Below are 17,564 nucleotides of genomic sequence, written 5' to 3'. Positions count from 1 at the left end.
ACTCAAACCTCATGATATGGCTCTTGATTTTGAAACAAGCAAGTGGGAACATGGCTCTAAATCTGCTCTGCAATGTATTTGTATAATGACATATGGGGTGTGGTTGACAAATAAAATGTAACTTCCCTTCAACTACCGATAGAGGGCACTATGATATCAGTAGAGAAGAAAAATCAGATTCGAAATTCACAGTTATGTAGATTTGTTTTATTTGCGACCATGTTGAAATAACTTTTTCTTTTTCAAAAAAACAAATTAGATTCAAAATACAGTATTATTACAGTATATGGGCAGTTTTCCTATTTTCTCATTTACAAGAAAGATACATCACACTCACTAAAACTCCACTTTTAACCGATGAATCTTACAATTTTCAAGCAACTAACCACCTGTGCATACCCTTTTAACACATTGAATAATTCTCCTGCCTTGCAGCTATTATTACCATCATTATCACATTACCTGTAAAGTGGTCACTAAGCTAATGATTTGTACTGATATAGGTTGTGATTCCAAATCTAATGGGTACTTCTATACTTCATGACTTTACATTCTGATATGTTAGATAGTTAGTTTTTAAGTCATAATTGGCTAATGATTTACAAATACACATTCTCAAAACACAGTGGTAATGTTGAAAATTTGTAAACCAAAGAAGCTAATTTCAATTTTAGTCATTTTACTGGTACTGTAGCAAAACTGGTACAAATGGTTGCACCCATTTCCCTTAACTGTTGTAAACCTAGAAATCTTTGAAACTTTCTGAAATTTTCTGCAAAAGTATAAAGTGCATTACAAATTTACTCAATTTGAACATAATATCATCAACACTATTTTCTTATAATAGAACCATGGAGTGGTTGTTTTCACATTGATGCCACATCTGAATCTTAAAAATCAAATAATTTTTATCCAACCTTCTGACATAAAAACATGAGATTGCTTGGTGTATTTATCACGCAAGTACTGAGGTCACTTCAACAGCACAATTGAATTTTCTGTTCATACTGCAATGGATCATGTGTACAAGTAGGGTGGCCAAGCCATTTTTTTCTCTTGTTTATACACACAGTTTAAATGGATTTTTAGCAAGAATGGGGTAAAAGAAGTAAAATTTAAAAAAAAATTATGCAAATAGCTGTATCCAATCAAAAGTTATGAATTTTTAAAGCAATAACAATGCCATTTTTTCGCGGACAATTTTTGGCAAATTTTAAAACTATTTCAATGAATGCCGATTCCTTCAAGTTTGGCAACCCATAATTTTTTATTTACTTCACATGGAATCATTAAACTATGTGTCTTGTGTACAGATTTACCCAATATTACGGAAAAATCAAGATTTGACTGATGCACAGTCTTGGATTTTGAAACTGTGAGTGTTGAAAATTGAAAATATTTTGTCTGACTTAGTCAAAATGGCGGCGGCACCGTACCATCGAAAAATGGATGGATTTTTATGTTTTTATGAATTTTGAATTCACATAACTTTAAAACTAGAGCTCACAATACAATAAAATTTTGTCACAATGTTATTTAATAACACTCAATTCTAACAAATCAATTTAAACAGCCAATTGTCTTTTAATGCAGTTCATTTTCAGCCATGAAATTGTAAGAAATAGCTGTCCCTAACTTCAGCCTCAGGCAGGCTGTCAATGGTGTGTCAGTGTGACTGCCTTCCGCCGCCATCTTGAGTCACACTGTACTGAGGTCTATGAATGAACACGATTTTGTTTTTATGATTCGTACTTGTGCTCGTGGACAGATTTTCGTCATATTTTACAGAAATGTTGAAATGATGTTTAAAAAGAGCATGCTACAAGTTTTATGGCAAAAATATGTATCTAAATGGGGAAAATCTACATCGAATTTACCGTACTCACTTTACCTCGTGTTTGCTGGCTAAAATTCCCAGAATATAACAAAAACTCACCACTACATGTAAATGGGATGCTCTGCCACTTCCTGGCCAAGTTTCACAGTTCTATGACAGCGTGCACAGGGCCCGAAAGCAGTTCCGTTGCGAAATAGGTATTGACTGGATTCAGAAGTGCGTGCCATGAGCGTGCCGCTCGAGCGCTGTGGCCGGTCAGTACGAAGTGGCATTTTTGGAGAGGAAAAACACTATTTTTCTATCTTTTTTTCTTCAGTTTTTTAATGAAACCTGCCTCATACATCGATTTTAATTGGAAATATCCATTTTTTCAGTAACTGAGCTACTTATTTTCAGAAAAAATAGCGTCAATGACACTGTAGCTCCCATCCTGGACTATTTAGTGTATGTATATTTGAGGTCAAAGGTCACCGAGGTCACGTGACATTTTGCTAAGTTATCCCTATATACCAAAAATCAGACCTCTAGCTCTATTGGCTTGCTCAAAATTTGATATGTGCATAATTAATGAGGTACAATATGTGGCGTCATAAGCTGTCCCATCATACCATACATGAAGGGTGTAGCACTTGTGGTTACTGAGTTATGGACAAATATGTATATTTGAGGTCAAAGGTCACCGAGGTCACATGACATTTTGTCAAAAAAATTGTATTGCTAAGTTATCCCTATATATCAAAAATCAGACCTCTAGCTCTATTGGCTCGCTCAAATTTGATATGTGCATAATTAATGAGGTACAATATGTGGCGTCATAAGGCTGTCCCATCATACCATATATGAAGGGTGTAGCACTTGTGGTTACTGAGTTATGGACAAATATGTATATTGAGGTCAAAGGTCATCGAGGTCACATGACATTTTGTCAAAAAAATTGTATTGCTAAGTTATCCCTATATACCAAAAATCAGACCTCTAGCTCTATTGGCTCGCTCAAAATTAGATATGCGCATAATTAATGAGATACAATATGTGGCGTCATAGGTGTTCCATCATACCATACATGAAGGCTGTAGCACTTGTGGTTACTGAGTTATGGACAAATATGTATATTTGAGGTCAAAGGTCACCGAGGTCACGTGACATTTTGTCAAAAAAATTGTATTGCTAAGTTATCCCTATATACCAAAAATCAGACCTCTAGCTCTATTGGCTCGCTCAAAATTAGATATGTGCATAATTAATGAGGTACAATATGTGGCGTCATAAGCTGTCCCATCATACCATATATGAAGGGTGGTAGCACTTGTGGTTACTGAGTTATGGACAAATATGTATATTTGAGATCAAAGGTCACCGAGGTCACATGACATTTTGTCAAAATATCCGAGATATCTGCGTGAACGGATGGACTCACGGATGGACGAACAGACGGACATGACCCAATCTATAAGCTCACTGGACTTCATCTGTGGGGACTAAAAATTGTGTCACTGCATCCTTTTTGCAATATGAATACGATGAGAAACTAAATTTTTATTTTTCGTGGCCTTATACATGGGAGTCTATGGAGATCTGCCTTATACATGGGAGTCTATGGACGTGTAAACTAAAAATATGCAAATTTCACCACGATTTGCCCAAATTTGGGAAAGGTCACTTCTATGCACTTCCATACCAAGTTTCAAATCAATCGGACTTGTGGTTTCAGAGCAGGAGATTTTTTGACCAAAAATGGGAGAAAATTACAAAAAAATTCATGAAAAATAGCAAGTCCAAGATACTGACCCAAGATGTGCACAATCATTTCATGTCAGCCCAAAGTACTTACATGCTAATTTTTCATGTAATCTGCTCAGTGGTTATTGAGTTTTTTCAATTTTGACTGTTTTTACATTTTTTCACTTAATTTGCATATTTTTGGCAATGACAACTTCATTTGAACAAAATCTCATCTACAGCCCATCATCCGTGTACACACCAAATATCAAGATGAAATGTACAGCGGTTTTGGAGTTTTTGATGTTGACGGACAGACATACAGACATACAGACATACAGACATACAGACATACAGACATTTCCCTAGCCTATAAGAATAGCTTCCATTGCCATATATACATATGGCTATGGGAGCTAAAAAATGGCGTTTAAAATTTCACGAAAATCAAATTTCACTTTCAGTGTGCGTGAGTTGCGTATAATGTCGCAACATTTTAGCTTAACTTTGGCCACCCTAGTACAAGTATATGTTCAATAGGTCAATGCCAAGCACTTGACCATTGATCAAGTGGCACATGTTGGGAATGATGTGAGCAAAATCGTAAAAATTCTTATTAAAATAATCCCTTATGACATGAAATTAATTGGCATGTTTACACTGCAAAATCACAAACTACCAGAGAATTGTGACAAAATCTCCCTAAACACTGAATTTCAATATCAATCACGTCCAGGCCAACACTTCAAAGAATCTTGCATCATATCTAACACCCATCCTGATTGGATACTCTGGATCCATTGTTGGTCTGATTATCATGAAACAGTCACATGTTTCTGACACACTGTGCAATGTTATGTTTTTTTGATGAAACTCTTATCAAAGTTTGGATAAACATTTCAAGGATGTTGGCTGCCTAACACCCTGCAAGTTGACAAATCCCTGTGTTACTGGTTAATTTGTAACATAAAAATTGTCCTTGAGATTATTCTGAAATCTGATACCAAGCACTATGATTACACGATGAGCTGTGAAATATCTTGGCTGGCAATTTGGGCTAAAAGAAATCATTACTTTTGCAGAAATCCACATTCCTGTTACCCAACAATCAATTACATACCAAAACGGATATCAACTGAAAACTTTCCAAAGTTCTGATGAGACAGCATCAGAACAACCTATAACTAAACTGACTTCTTTATTAGAATAACACGTAAACCTGCATAATAAATAATTTGGAATGACACTTTTTTGAATGGTATTGCACATTCACAGCAAATCACTGATATGCAAATGTTTACTTTCTTGAATGTCAGCAAAGCTCAATTTTCATAAATTCCATGAACACTTTTGAATTCCTGGTTAGGTATATACACAGAGGGAACTCTGTTCAAGGAATCATTTCAGGGAATTTTACAAAATTGACCCAAATTGGACTTGTTTCTTGTCCTAGATCCATAAATAAACATCTCTACTTACATGAGCACAGCCCGGGAGAGATGAGCAGGATATCCTCTATGCTGAATTATTCATGAGCTTAAGTTCCGGTTGCATTCTAGCAAGCCTAGCAACTGTGCTATAATAATATAGCAGGACTTTGCTCAGCTCAACTGCTGAGGGCAGTATTATGGTCTGAGGTGGAGCCAGCGAGGGGCTGTGAGAGAGTCTACCTCAGGATTCACATGATTCCTACATCATCACCGATGTAAATAGCAGTCGTTCACTGCTCAACAAGGGTCACTTAATAGTGAAAATTGATCTACAATTTTAATAGTCCCATCTCATCATTGTGAACCACTGGCCTCCCCATGGCAACAGCTGGAGGCATGACATCATGTGGCAAAACTAAAGCTGTGACTTTTTGTGAATGTTACATCTATACTAATGGTAGAGCACCATTTTCCCCAATTTGAAAGCCATCAATGGGTAACAAGCCCGGCTGACAGTTCAAATACTGTAAATCCACTCACTCAGCTGATAGCTCTTCTCAAATTTCAAATATTCTGTTGTTCTGCCAAATTTAAATACCAGCTGACACTAGCATAAATATCAAATTACACGTGAGATTGAACAGGCACCCAGCAGGTACTGTAAGTTACTCTCAGTTTCCTGGATCCATACTCATAGTTTGAACCACAGTCCCTCTATCCCCGGTCTGGAAACGCCTATTGTAAAAGGTGTCAATCACCTAGACCGCACAGCCGAACCGCGATACGAGGGCCAGTCACGTGATAATGTGTAGCTTGGGTTTGTCCTGCATGCCACAGTCCCCGATTGTGTGTACGCTTTTCTCGAATTTTTGCTGTTTTTGGCTCTATTAAGTGTTCTCTGCGTCTATCTACGACACAAAGACAGAAATTATCATATCCTGAAACCGGTGTGTGTTTTTCGTGATCCTTATCCCATCGTAAATGATGATAGTATGCGATAATTTCTGGGGTTGACCGCTGCGAGTGTGTTGACGTACGTAGCACAAGCAACGGCTGGAATCACACCGGAAAATTTGTGGTCCCTTTCTCTTGCAATGCTAGTAGTCAGTGTCTCCAAATGTAATCTAAATATGTTTTCTGTGTAATATTCTGTGAAATCCCGTCTGTTAACTGAACAGAATAGGAAAGACAACTGCAGAAATGCATGTAGATTTTAGTTGTGTGGTCGGTCGCACATTTTCCCATGCAGCGTCAATATGGCGAACTCTCGATACGTACGCTCAGGCACAGCTGGAAACACACCGGAAAATTTGCCGTCCCTTTCTCTTGCAATGCTAGTAGTCAGTGCCTCCAAATATGATCTAAATATGTTTTCTGTGTAATATTCTGTGAAATTATGTCTGTTAACTGAGCAGAATAGGAACGATAACTGCAGAAATGCACATAGATTTTATTCGCATATTTTCCCATGTAGCGTCAATATGGCGAACTCTCGATACGTACGCTCGCGCTCAGGCACCTTTTACAAAATGCTATCATGTCAACACAATAACAAGTTTGGTAATGAACTACTCAGCTGTCGATGTTAATATTCAGCTGATTTTGCCTGTCTTCTTGATTTCGGGCAATAGTCCATGACACTTGCGAACAGTGCGTGGCCATTTTGTTTTTCGATCGTGATCATAATGCAACCATAATGTGTGGTCCCTTTCAAGCTTTTATCTAGAGGGGCAACGTTACCCATTTAATGAAAAAATAAATTGTTTAATGTTTCTAAAGGGAACAAGTTGTAATGTTTTGTGATATTCTGAAAATAACAACCCACAAACGTCATGTTTTTGAACGATCACATTGCGGCTGTCATAGGATCGTGGGGTAGCGACATCGATATAAAAGCCAGTTGAACATTGTCAGTGTCCTTTGTTTAAGGTGTGAATCGTGTGTTTGTTAATATCACAGAGTGTCACAAAGAAACCAGCCACGTTTCCAGACCGGTGGATAGAGGGACTGTGTTTGAACCCTGGAGTGAGAGTCTATCTGTCTAGATGAATAACTATATGATGTTCAGTAAGTTTTAAGCATAGCAGAAACTGATACTGATCAGAAATGCACCATACATGAATAATCTTGTTGTTTCAAATACCATATTGTACAAATTCTTTACAATGGTGAAGTAAAAAATCAAACACTACATTGTGAAAGGTTCTACAAATTTACCAGAGTAGCTGAACCTTCTTGCTATTGATTTCTCATTAAATTACATCAAGCCACATTGACATTGAACTTCTGTGTAATAGCACACTTTTCTGCATTTCATGAGTAAACACTACAAAAACTTTGGATCAGAAATACGAGCTAGACAATTGAGGGCACTGTTTTGTCAGCCATTCAGATAACCTGCGATGCAAGTGGTTGGAATGGATACAACATTTGTTCCGAAAGGTTGGCATTATAGTCGTTTACACAAACGTTTTGAATAGTGCTTGCCAAGTCCTTGAACATCCTACGAAGAATGTGCAAAATTTTCCTGTATGGTTACAGTCTACTTGTCAGATGCTTTTCATAATGTTTGCATATCACAGATTGAAACACATGGATAATCACTTGAATTGTCATCCGATTCTCCTTGTAGAGATCCATTGCAACTTTCCATAAAGAACAAATTGGAATAAAATGATTGGGTCAAACCACTGCAATAAAAGGGTAAATCTGACTCTGGGCTGCGTGTTCTTATTCACTCTCACAATGATGTAAACCTTAGCTGTACTTGACAGAAAGTCACTTACCATACGGCTTGAGGATTTCCATGCACCTGACATGGTTCATTTTGTGGAAGAGTACAAAGAGTTCTGATACTGTGTGATTCTTGTAACCCCACACTCTGACCAAGTCTTTGAATGGACTGCAATTGCGATTGAGAGCCAGGGCAAATACTCTCACCTTCTCCATTTGAAACTCCATCAAAGCAGCTACCAAATGAAAATGAGAAAAAAAGACTATAAGGAATATTGAAATTTGAAAAAAAAATAAAGCAAGCGTAGTCAAAATGATGCTTATATAGATGCATTTGTACAAGTTTTTTTACCCTGTGCATCCCCAACTTCCTGTAAAAGCATCCACAATCTGGGTAGACAACGATGAGTTTGGGCCAAACCACATATCAAGGATGCAGCATACAAGTGACAGCTATGAAGAAGCGTGGATGTCACTTGATTTAGATTTCACAACATTTTGACCCTGGTAAATAGTTAGCTTGTTTCAGTAATTAACTAATTAGTTTATTGGCTGTAACTCTTAAAACATGATGAAATACCGATACACTTTTCAGCTCGGCATCATAGCCTGTGTATGCAAGATGTGTGTTGAGTGCAACAATGAAAATTATGCATTAAGTCCTGACAGAAACTTTCAATGGGCAACAACAAAATCACCTCATACAATTAATTACATCGACTGCACAATTGAAGGGTGAAATACTCTGTATTTTCTTAAAGGAACAGACAGAAAAACTGAACCTGATCAGCTGAAAAACACATAGGGCCAAAGTCCCTGAAGTACTATAGACATGGATACAAAATTAAGTATTTCCTGACTGTATGAAATTATCTCCACTAAGTAAGGTCATCCTAGGGACATGTAAACCAAATATTAAAGCTGTCTGACCAGCGGTTTTGGAAAAAACAAGCGCCTAAACAGTTGACAGAGCTCTGCTGTGTTATGTAGAGAATAACCTTTTGTGACACATGTATTGATGAAGAAGGTGGATATCTTTGATAGCTCATTTCAGGATGGCCTGACCAAAAATGGAAAAAATTCCGTAAAAATAAAGATTTGCATATTTCATCAGACTATATTAGTCTATAATAGCAAATAAACGAGAGTTAATTACATTCTAATTAAAGTAAACAAGACTTGCTTAAATCAAGATTTACGTCATAATAAAACAGCATATCTGTCAGGTTATAAAGAATCTTCAGCTGGTTATCTATATCTGTATTGTCATCCTATTAACCAAGCACATTTTAACTTTCAAATTAACATTGTAAGTAAGTTCTGTTGAATAAGTTGAGACTGTACATACTCAGAGAAAGCACACTGAAGAGACAAATGTTTGTAACTTAAGAAGTTCAAGGTCATCAAAAGCATTATAAGGAATCATGTTACACTTTCATTGCACTGTTTACACAGATTGCATAATTGCTATAAATAGCACATGAGGAATCTTTACAGCCCAGCTTTACCATAAAAACCCTATCACTTTGACCACTCTTTTAATTGACCTCTCTACTTTTTTCCTCAAAAAGTAATCTTATTTTATCCTTACCAAGTCAACCATAAATGGAAATTAGAACTTTCTCTATCTCTATTTATTTGACCACCCTATCATGACAAACTATTATGAGCAATTTCTTTTAGATAACATAAATGGTGGTTCAGAATATATCAAAGTTGGGATTCAGGAAAGTTGCCTTTACATGTTTTAATCCTCCAAGATGGTAAGCATTTCACTATGAACTGTCAAAAAAAGTTGAACGTTCTGATAATTCCACACTAAAATTATTTTGGCTTTGATGATTTCCTAATTAATTCAATTATTTAAAATCATATTAATTATTTTTTTCTGGGTGAATTGATAGGGTTTATACAGTACAAGAATTACATACAATGTAAGTCAAATTTTGACCAAAAATGACAAAAAAATCCTTAAAAATACACATTTGCATATTTCATCACAATTTGAACAAATCTAAGTTGGGTTATCCCTAGGGACCTGTACACCAAATAACAAAGCTGTCTGACCAGCGGTTATGAAGAAGAAGATTTTTTACCAAAAACACCTTTTTTGGCATTAATTTGCCTATTTTCAACAATATCAAAAAATTAAAAAAAATAGTTTCTCAAAATCATATTTCTAATCTACACAACAAATATCAAATCAGTAAGTGCTGCGGTTCTCAAGATATTTGAGTGGACGGACGCCTCACAAACGGACATACATACATACATACATACAGACTGACGACGGACGCCGGACGGATACCCATCCCAATAGCTTCTATAGACTATAGTCTATAGTAGCTAACAAAAACTGTTGAAAACCCTACACAACAGTCACTGCAACCTTTAACATTGAAGACACTCAGTATGATGCTTTTCCAAAGCAGATAATATCTTTGGAATATCATAATTATATTTACCATTATCATCAATGTTTCCATTATCTTAATTATCATGTTATTATATATCTATAATTATATCATACCAGTATATTGATGGCGCAAATACAGCGATCTGATTGGTAGAGACGCGAAAAGAACCGTGGTATATTGGCGATATACCACGGCTGGCATACGGCGAGCTCTCAGCTTGACCAAAGAAATTCAATATGCTATTATGATATTATAGCAATAAATTACACCCAGTGACGGTATACAGTGTGCGAAATTAACGTCAGTCCGACGGTCCGAGACCGACAGATTTCTCGTTGGGCCGAAAGTTTTTAGCAATATGTCAGTCCTTATGACCGACTGGAATTTGGAATAAATGATGAAAAACCTGTAACAGATGCAGATGATGACTGACTCTAAATCATGTGATTCAGACTTGAATGTCATGCACCTATCAATGTTTTCCACCGTGGGAGTGCGGGGCAACAGGGGATATTGATCGCACTTCGTGTCCTGGTAGTGGGGAATTCGATCTCTATGGTACGCCAGACCGAGGGGTTGACAATGTCGCAACATAGTAATTTTTTTTCTTGCAACTTTTTACATTTACGAACAGTGTAATCCCTCCGATAGACACGCAATTATTACGGTGAAGCTGATTACATTCAGATCAGTATGAATTACGTCCGTGCATGCAAATTCTAGCAATTGAATGGATTGATTTAGGTGCAATAATGCGACACAATGTTATAATAATACTCGTCAGACTAGTGAGTGTAACACTGGTAATGTTAGCATATTAGTGTCATATGATAAACACCCAGTATCACAGGGGTTTCATTAACTTTTGAAGTAGGGGGCTAGAATGGAAAAGCAGGAGGCTTGCAGCTGCCATGACCACAAAGTGGTCATTGGAGGTCGGGGGAGGGTCTGGGAGGGGGTGTTCCCTCTCCCGACCGAAGGCCGGAAACCCTGAAAAATGAGCTAAAATTTACTTTTTACAGCTTACAGTCACTTGAATTTCTAATATTTTCAGGAGAATTGTCAGCAGTATTCCAGGGCAATTTGTGTTCATATCATAAAAGCCAATGTCCTGGGAGATTAGGCCTAAATATGATAATTTATAATTAAAAATGATAAAATGTTGTAATGTTGACGATAATTTGAACAAAGAAAACAAGTCTTTAGAGCCTCTATGCTTTTAGGAGGTAAACTATAATAATTCACTATTATTAATGTAGATGATATTATACAGTGTTACCTCTGGACAGGGGGATAGGGGATTCCCCCTCTTTTGAAATGTTGGCACCCCCGATTAATTTGTCAAGGGGACCACTCCCTCTTTCAATGAAATGGTGCCAGTCACATCGTAGAGGTACAAGTAGAACACTTGAACACGTGAAATGCCCCCGAAATTTTCTGGTAAAGGGGGAAAATCCCCCTTGTTGATGCAATCCTGGATAAAACACTCATAATGTTATGCTTAAAATTAAGAACGCTGATGTTTGGTATGGAAATCTGTAAATGAAGAACTTTGATACCACTTGGGAGGTAAAAAGGATAATTTATATAACAAATAATGATAAAAAAATGACAATCATTACCATATTTCGCAAATAGAATCAAAGATCCTCAAGGTTATTTGACTATATGGGTATGCAAAGTAAGAACCTTGATATAGGATATGAAAATTTGTACGTTCAGAAGAGCACATTGGATTTAACCTGACGATCGCTTTTGAAGTGAATTTAGAGGTCTGATCGTATTGTAACCACTCTGGGCGACGTTCTTATCGGCGTCGATAGACCGAAGAGCAGTACGTATCATACGTCCAGCAGGTTATACTCTTTCACAATTACGCCTACTGCAGTGCAACGCACATCGGCTTACTAAACTTCAAACTGTAATCAGAAAGTTTTTTGTGAGAGTTTTTTGCCTTCGAAAACAGTTTAAATCCACGTAATTATCCTTCTCTTCTTTTCTTGGTCCACTTCAAAACCGAGGATCGTACAGCGAAGCTTGACCTTGCGATCGCTTCCATCTTCATTTGTTCATAGACCATTTTGAGTTGAGCTAACGACGGCCGACAGGTGTAGTATGCACGTTTTCATTAGCATATAAGGTCTGCAAATAGGAATCAGCAATTCAGGTAGCTGGCCAATAGAATCGTCAATTGCAATTCCGATTTTTATTGAGGCAGACCATGCTGCATCGTAGTGCAAGGCGATCGTAGTAGTCGCTCGTCTTCTAAATTTTGTTTCACATAAAAGCCGTTGAAAAGTTTGATTACACAGCTTGTGAAACTTGTCCGTATCATTTCAGAAGGTAAAAAATATTTTAGCTGTGAAAGAGTTCAATTTTCCAAAAAAGTAGCCGGCGAAATCGTGAGAGTAACCGGTCAATTTCGCTGGTTGCCGGCTCTTAATGAAACCCCTGTATCACTTCACTAGTTCCACACTTACAGTGTTCGGAATTTACATGTACACAACTGTACATAATACAGCCCTTCATTTTATCAAACTGACTCTGTTTTCTTTGCTTTGATTTTCCATTGAAGTGTTCAAAACATAAACGGTTCATAGAAGAGTTTGAGACAAAAACTACGAGAACAGTGTTGTTGACTAAACATATTTGGTTTTGAACATGAAGGTATTTTTTTATCTCTATGGTTTTGAACTACGCCCGATACAAGGACTAGATGTTACAAGACATCTCAATTGTGCTACCTGCAATCGACAGTCAAGTTCACGTTTCGCTGCGTTTGTTTGTGGACCGCTAGAACATCTTGCTTGCTCATTGGTCTTTAACCAAAGTTCACAAGGCCGACTGTTACCACGATATATCGTTATAACAAGTGTACATTTTATAAAACAGAGCGGCCTTATCATAATAGTTTTGTCGAGTTGCACGATCCGTCGTGTATACTCTCAGAGGCCGAGAGTAGGGCTTCAAATTGTTTCGATGTATACCGTTTCACGACAGGCAGGCAAAACTCACCGTCATCCTGGACTGTAGGCCTAAATGTCGCAAAAAATTACGTCTTTTAAGATTTTACGGTATCATTAACTGATTGTGTGATGGTCTTCAGCAGTATCGAGTATCGGTCAAAATTTCAGAGTCCTTTTAATAACTTTAAGCTTTCAAAGGGTGATGAGACCCAGCAATCGCTCAGGCGAAACTTTTCGATCAGAAAAGCCTCCCTTTAAAAGGATGCGAAGCTATGGCCGCGTTCATTGTGTAAGTGGACAGCAAACAGGCAACACACGGACACACGCTCCAGAAAATGCCACTTTTTAGTTTTTCCCGGCCGCAAAAACACAGACAGACTGCCAAAGCGGTCAGCGCAAAGTTGCTGCTGATCGAACTCTGTGGTTATATTCAAAGTCTAACACCACTGGAAGACAATTTTTTAGGAAATTTGAGCATTTGTGGTGGGAAATCAATGACCGTTGGCGATTTGAACCGACCGTCAATCAAACGCTTGTATAAGCTCTGTTTGCAGGATTAGCAAAAGGTGACAAAGGGTTGAGATCAGTTTGTGTAATTAGTTGAGATCAGTTTGTGTAATTAATGTTATAGAAATCAAACATCGTACTGGCCAAGTGTTTGACTGGGAGGAGGACTCCACTAATGCGAGAACCAGGGATTGAAAAGTGCGGCTTTAATTTCGAACACTGACGGTATACCACTCGTTTTTGACCAGTTCATTTCATATATGCACTCACTATCGCTCGAGAATATATGTCATGAACTGGTCAAAATCTTGTGGTATACCGTCGCTGGGTGTGCTTTATTGCTTAAATCTATCTATCTATCATTTTATTAATATAGATAGATGAAGAGATGGTGATAATAATGATGATAATATAAACATTGATCATAATGCTAAACATTTATCTATAATATATATACATGTGTGTGTATATATATATATATATATATATATATATATATATATATATATATATATATATATATATATATATATATATATATATATATATATATATATATATATATATATATATATATATATATATACAGATGTCCTGATGGGAAATTACAGTGCTTGATGCTTAAGCAGAGCGTTATAAATAATAACACAAAATTACTTCAAGTAGAAAGTAATGATATCAGCTGTTACTTCATGCATCTGGCAATCATCAGAAAGAAGAAGTGAAAGGGATTCCTAGCTCAACACTCTTATATATGTATGATCGGAACATAGCCTTTGATCGATGTGATCCATCTGACATCGATGCAACAGCATGTTGTTTTTGTTTTAAACCACGTGGTGCCAGAACTGGCGATGGGCCCACCTGTGGAACTGGCAAATTTGCCAACGAAAAGGATGTAATAGAGTAAGTCAATTTCATGTAAAGAGATGACCAAAGACCAAAGATATGAAAAACAGAAGAGATTGAGACAGTTTACAGTACACCAGAAAAACAAATTGGCTTGGCTTGAATACGATACATGGTAATATGTTATGTCAAGTTAGTCAATTTTGATTTTCTTTTAAAATTGCGGCAAATATGTACTTCCTCATTGCAACTTTTAGGACGTGAATATTTTTAAAGTTTTTAAAAATGTTTTTGTTTACTTTGTGGAACATGTCAAAATGCTAAGACTTTATTCTGTCAACACTGTCTGTAAATGTTATACCTCTATTATCATGGACAGTTTGTAAAATCTAGGCTCCTTGTCATGAGTAAAAATGTATCTAGTGGGTGATATTGCAGGCTTGTATAAAAATTTAAAATTTTGCTCGCCGTCTCTGTTACTTTGCCAAAAAAATCTGAACAATATTGTTTCTTTCTCTGATTTGAAATTCTGTGTGATTGCATGACTAAGTCAACAGATCAAGTATTTCACACACATTGGTCCATCAAGATCGGATTGATGATTTAGAGACTCTGACTTAAAATACTACCACTCTAACATAACAGGTTTGTTAGCTTCTCACAATAATATAATAATATTGGTTCTTATATAGCGCATATATCCATCCACAAGTACATGTGCTCAAAGCGCTTTACATTTTTTTAATAATTATTATTACCCCTGGTCACTGGACCTAATATGATACCACTCATCTCCCTGGGGAGCAAACAACAGCTCACATGTGCGGCCAATAAGCGCAGCAGAGCTAAACACACACATTTAATACAACCACTGTCCTACCAGGTACCAATCACTCCTTGGTGGGGAGAAGCAATGAGGAATAAAGTGCCTTGCTCAAGGACACAACACCATGGCCATGCCAGGGCTCGAACCCACCATCCTGTGATCGTAAGTCCACTGCTCTAGCCACTGGCCCATGATGCCTCCCTATGCCAATGTAGTACCATGTATAGCAACAGAGGTATGACTGAAATTCAGTTCCGAGGTACATTGGTAGATTTTTTGGCCTTAAAAACAAGCTCATTCAATGTGGACCAGTTTGCAAACAGCTCTAATTTCTACTCTATTTGAACGAATCAAGCATCTTTATGTAGCCTAAGCCCTTCATGGTTCAAGCTTTGAAGGTAAAACTTACCAGAAAGCTTGTATTGTTTAAATTTTGAGTGGTGCTCACCTCAATCATCCACTTCCTTATAATATGAACTTTATATTATGACCTAATTACTTTATATATAACCACCAGAGGCTGAGTCCCATTGAGTTACCTGAATTACGCTTGTTGCTGATTATGGATGGAGGCAGCACACTGACATCATGTGCTGATGAATGCAAATGTGACTTCACTGAACTGTATAAATCTACAGCTTGTGAATATCAGTAAAAATCCCACACACAGACCTCTATATCCTATATATGTTTACTGACTCCTTTTTTGTCAATATATACATGGACATTTCAAGACAGACCGTCTTTTTTAATTAACTTTGTTGTCAAATAGTAAATGTCAATGCTCATTGCTGCAGTGTAGAGATATACGGTACATAGGAAGAGGTCTCTGGTTAACCCCATGAGGCCATGGAGCTCCATGGTTAACCCTTATCATGTACTCCACCCTTGATACATGTAGACTCCGTGTAGGGAGTGTATAATTTCCACACTTGAGAAAACCATGGAGCTAGGAAGAGACTACCTCCATGAGGAAACGAAGCGATGTTGTTCACAGTTGTAACAACCATACAACACTGCAACAGAGGCTAGTTCACATAACGTTGAGGTAGTAGCGAGATGGTTCAGTGGTTACACCACACTGACAGTCCCTATACTCAAACAGACTTGAAGTACAATCACAGTCCGGGTGGAGGAACTGTGGTATTACTATGTACATGGAGGTAGTAGAGACTACCTCCATGCTATGTACTATAATGTTATTGTAAGACAATCTTACTATTTAAAATGCACTTATTCATACAGAAAATACCAGTCATAACTGGAGTTACCTGAGTTGATTGATAGAAAAAAAATGTTTAGATCTGTAAAGTGTTCTTGAAATGTTGCTGTTTTAATGTGACTCACGATTATGTAATTCTAGATGACATTTGTCCATTTCCGTGTACGAGTTGGGATCTACAGTACAATCTACAGTAACTTGCGCAGAAGGTTCAGTTGCTCACCTAATTTTTCCCAGTTATTTGGACCGGGAGGGTCCATCATTTGTGCCATCTTAATCAAGTCCATCGGCGGTATATCGGTTACAAATTTGACCATCTTCTTCGAGGACGCCATGATGACTGGCCTCGACTTCCTACGTGTATACGTACAATGAACTTAGGCTGGCGAGTTGTGCTGAGCTGTGTGGGAACACCGAGGGAAATCCCCTTTTAGATATGACGTCACGAAGAAGTCCTTTCGTACTCCCTTATCTGCATGTGATGCTATTCCAAAATCAATCTTTCAACGAATGGAGTCAGCATGAGGGACCGTGGCATGACTTCGCTGAGGCACAATCACATAAACTTCATACAGAGGCCAACATCCAATTTTGATAGCAGTGTACAGGCCCGGCGGCTCTGACTGTTTCGTTTTGGCACGGCTCGATATGACGCCCTAACTTAGACTCGCAAGAACGCATATTACAGCAAAAAACAGGATGGTTGAACAGTCTCATATACATTACGTTTACTTTTTTGTACGTGGCACACAAGTTTTGTAGATAACATTGTAGATAAAAAGAACCGACTCATTTAAGTGTCTGGATAGAATACACAAGGGAATTGCTAAATTAGTAAAGCTACTGCAGTGAACTGCAATAAAACTGCTTACACTAATTAGTTTCAGCTGTAGCCAGCTGGCAGATTGGCGTGTAGTGTGTTATAACTGGGCAGTTTCTGTTTCAACCGTGGCCACTTTAGTGTTGACCAAGGTTACTTGATACAGACAAAAAAATTCTGCTCGTCCAAAGGCAAAACTAGCTCTGTCTGGGGTTGTATATAGAAGTTTACGATTGGC

The 17,564-nt window shown here is 37.5% G+C and overlaps 1 protein-coding gene across 2 annotated transcripts in view; it reads right to left on the bottom strand.

Annotated features, from left to right (window-relative positions):
* Positions 1-17,191, bottom strand: part of LOC139135400 (uncharacterized) — a 35,721-nt gene extending 18,530 nt beyond the window's left edge. The window contains exons 1-2 of one of the 2 annotated variants that reach the window (XM_070702773.1): positions 16,730-17,191; positions 7,773-7,955 (exon numbers count right to left, since the gene is read on the bottom strand). In XM_070702773.1, the coding sequence (XP_070558874.1) occupies positions 7,773-7,955; positions 16,730-16,841 (295 nt within the window). In that variant the 5' untranslated portion in view covers positions 16,842-17,191. Of the gene's footprint in view, positions 1-2; positions 74-7,772; positions 7,956-16,729 lie in introns of those variants that run through there. The other variant, XM_070702774.1, reaches the window with a different exon arrangement.
* Between the last annotated feature and the right edge of the window lie 373 nt (positions 17,192-17,564).

The sequence above is a fragment of the Ptychodera flava genome, chromosome 6, assembly GCF_041260155.1.
Source record: "Ptychodera flava strain L36383 chromosome 6, AS_Pfla_20210202, whole genome shotgun sequence".
In the NCBI taxonomy this organism is placed as follows: Eukaryota; Metazoa; Hemichordata; class Enteropneusta; family Ptychoderidae; genus Ptychodera; species Ptychodera flava.
This window is presented reverse-complemented; position numbering and strand designations above follow the sequence as displayed.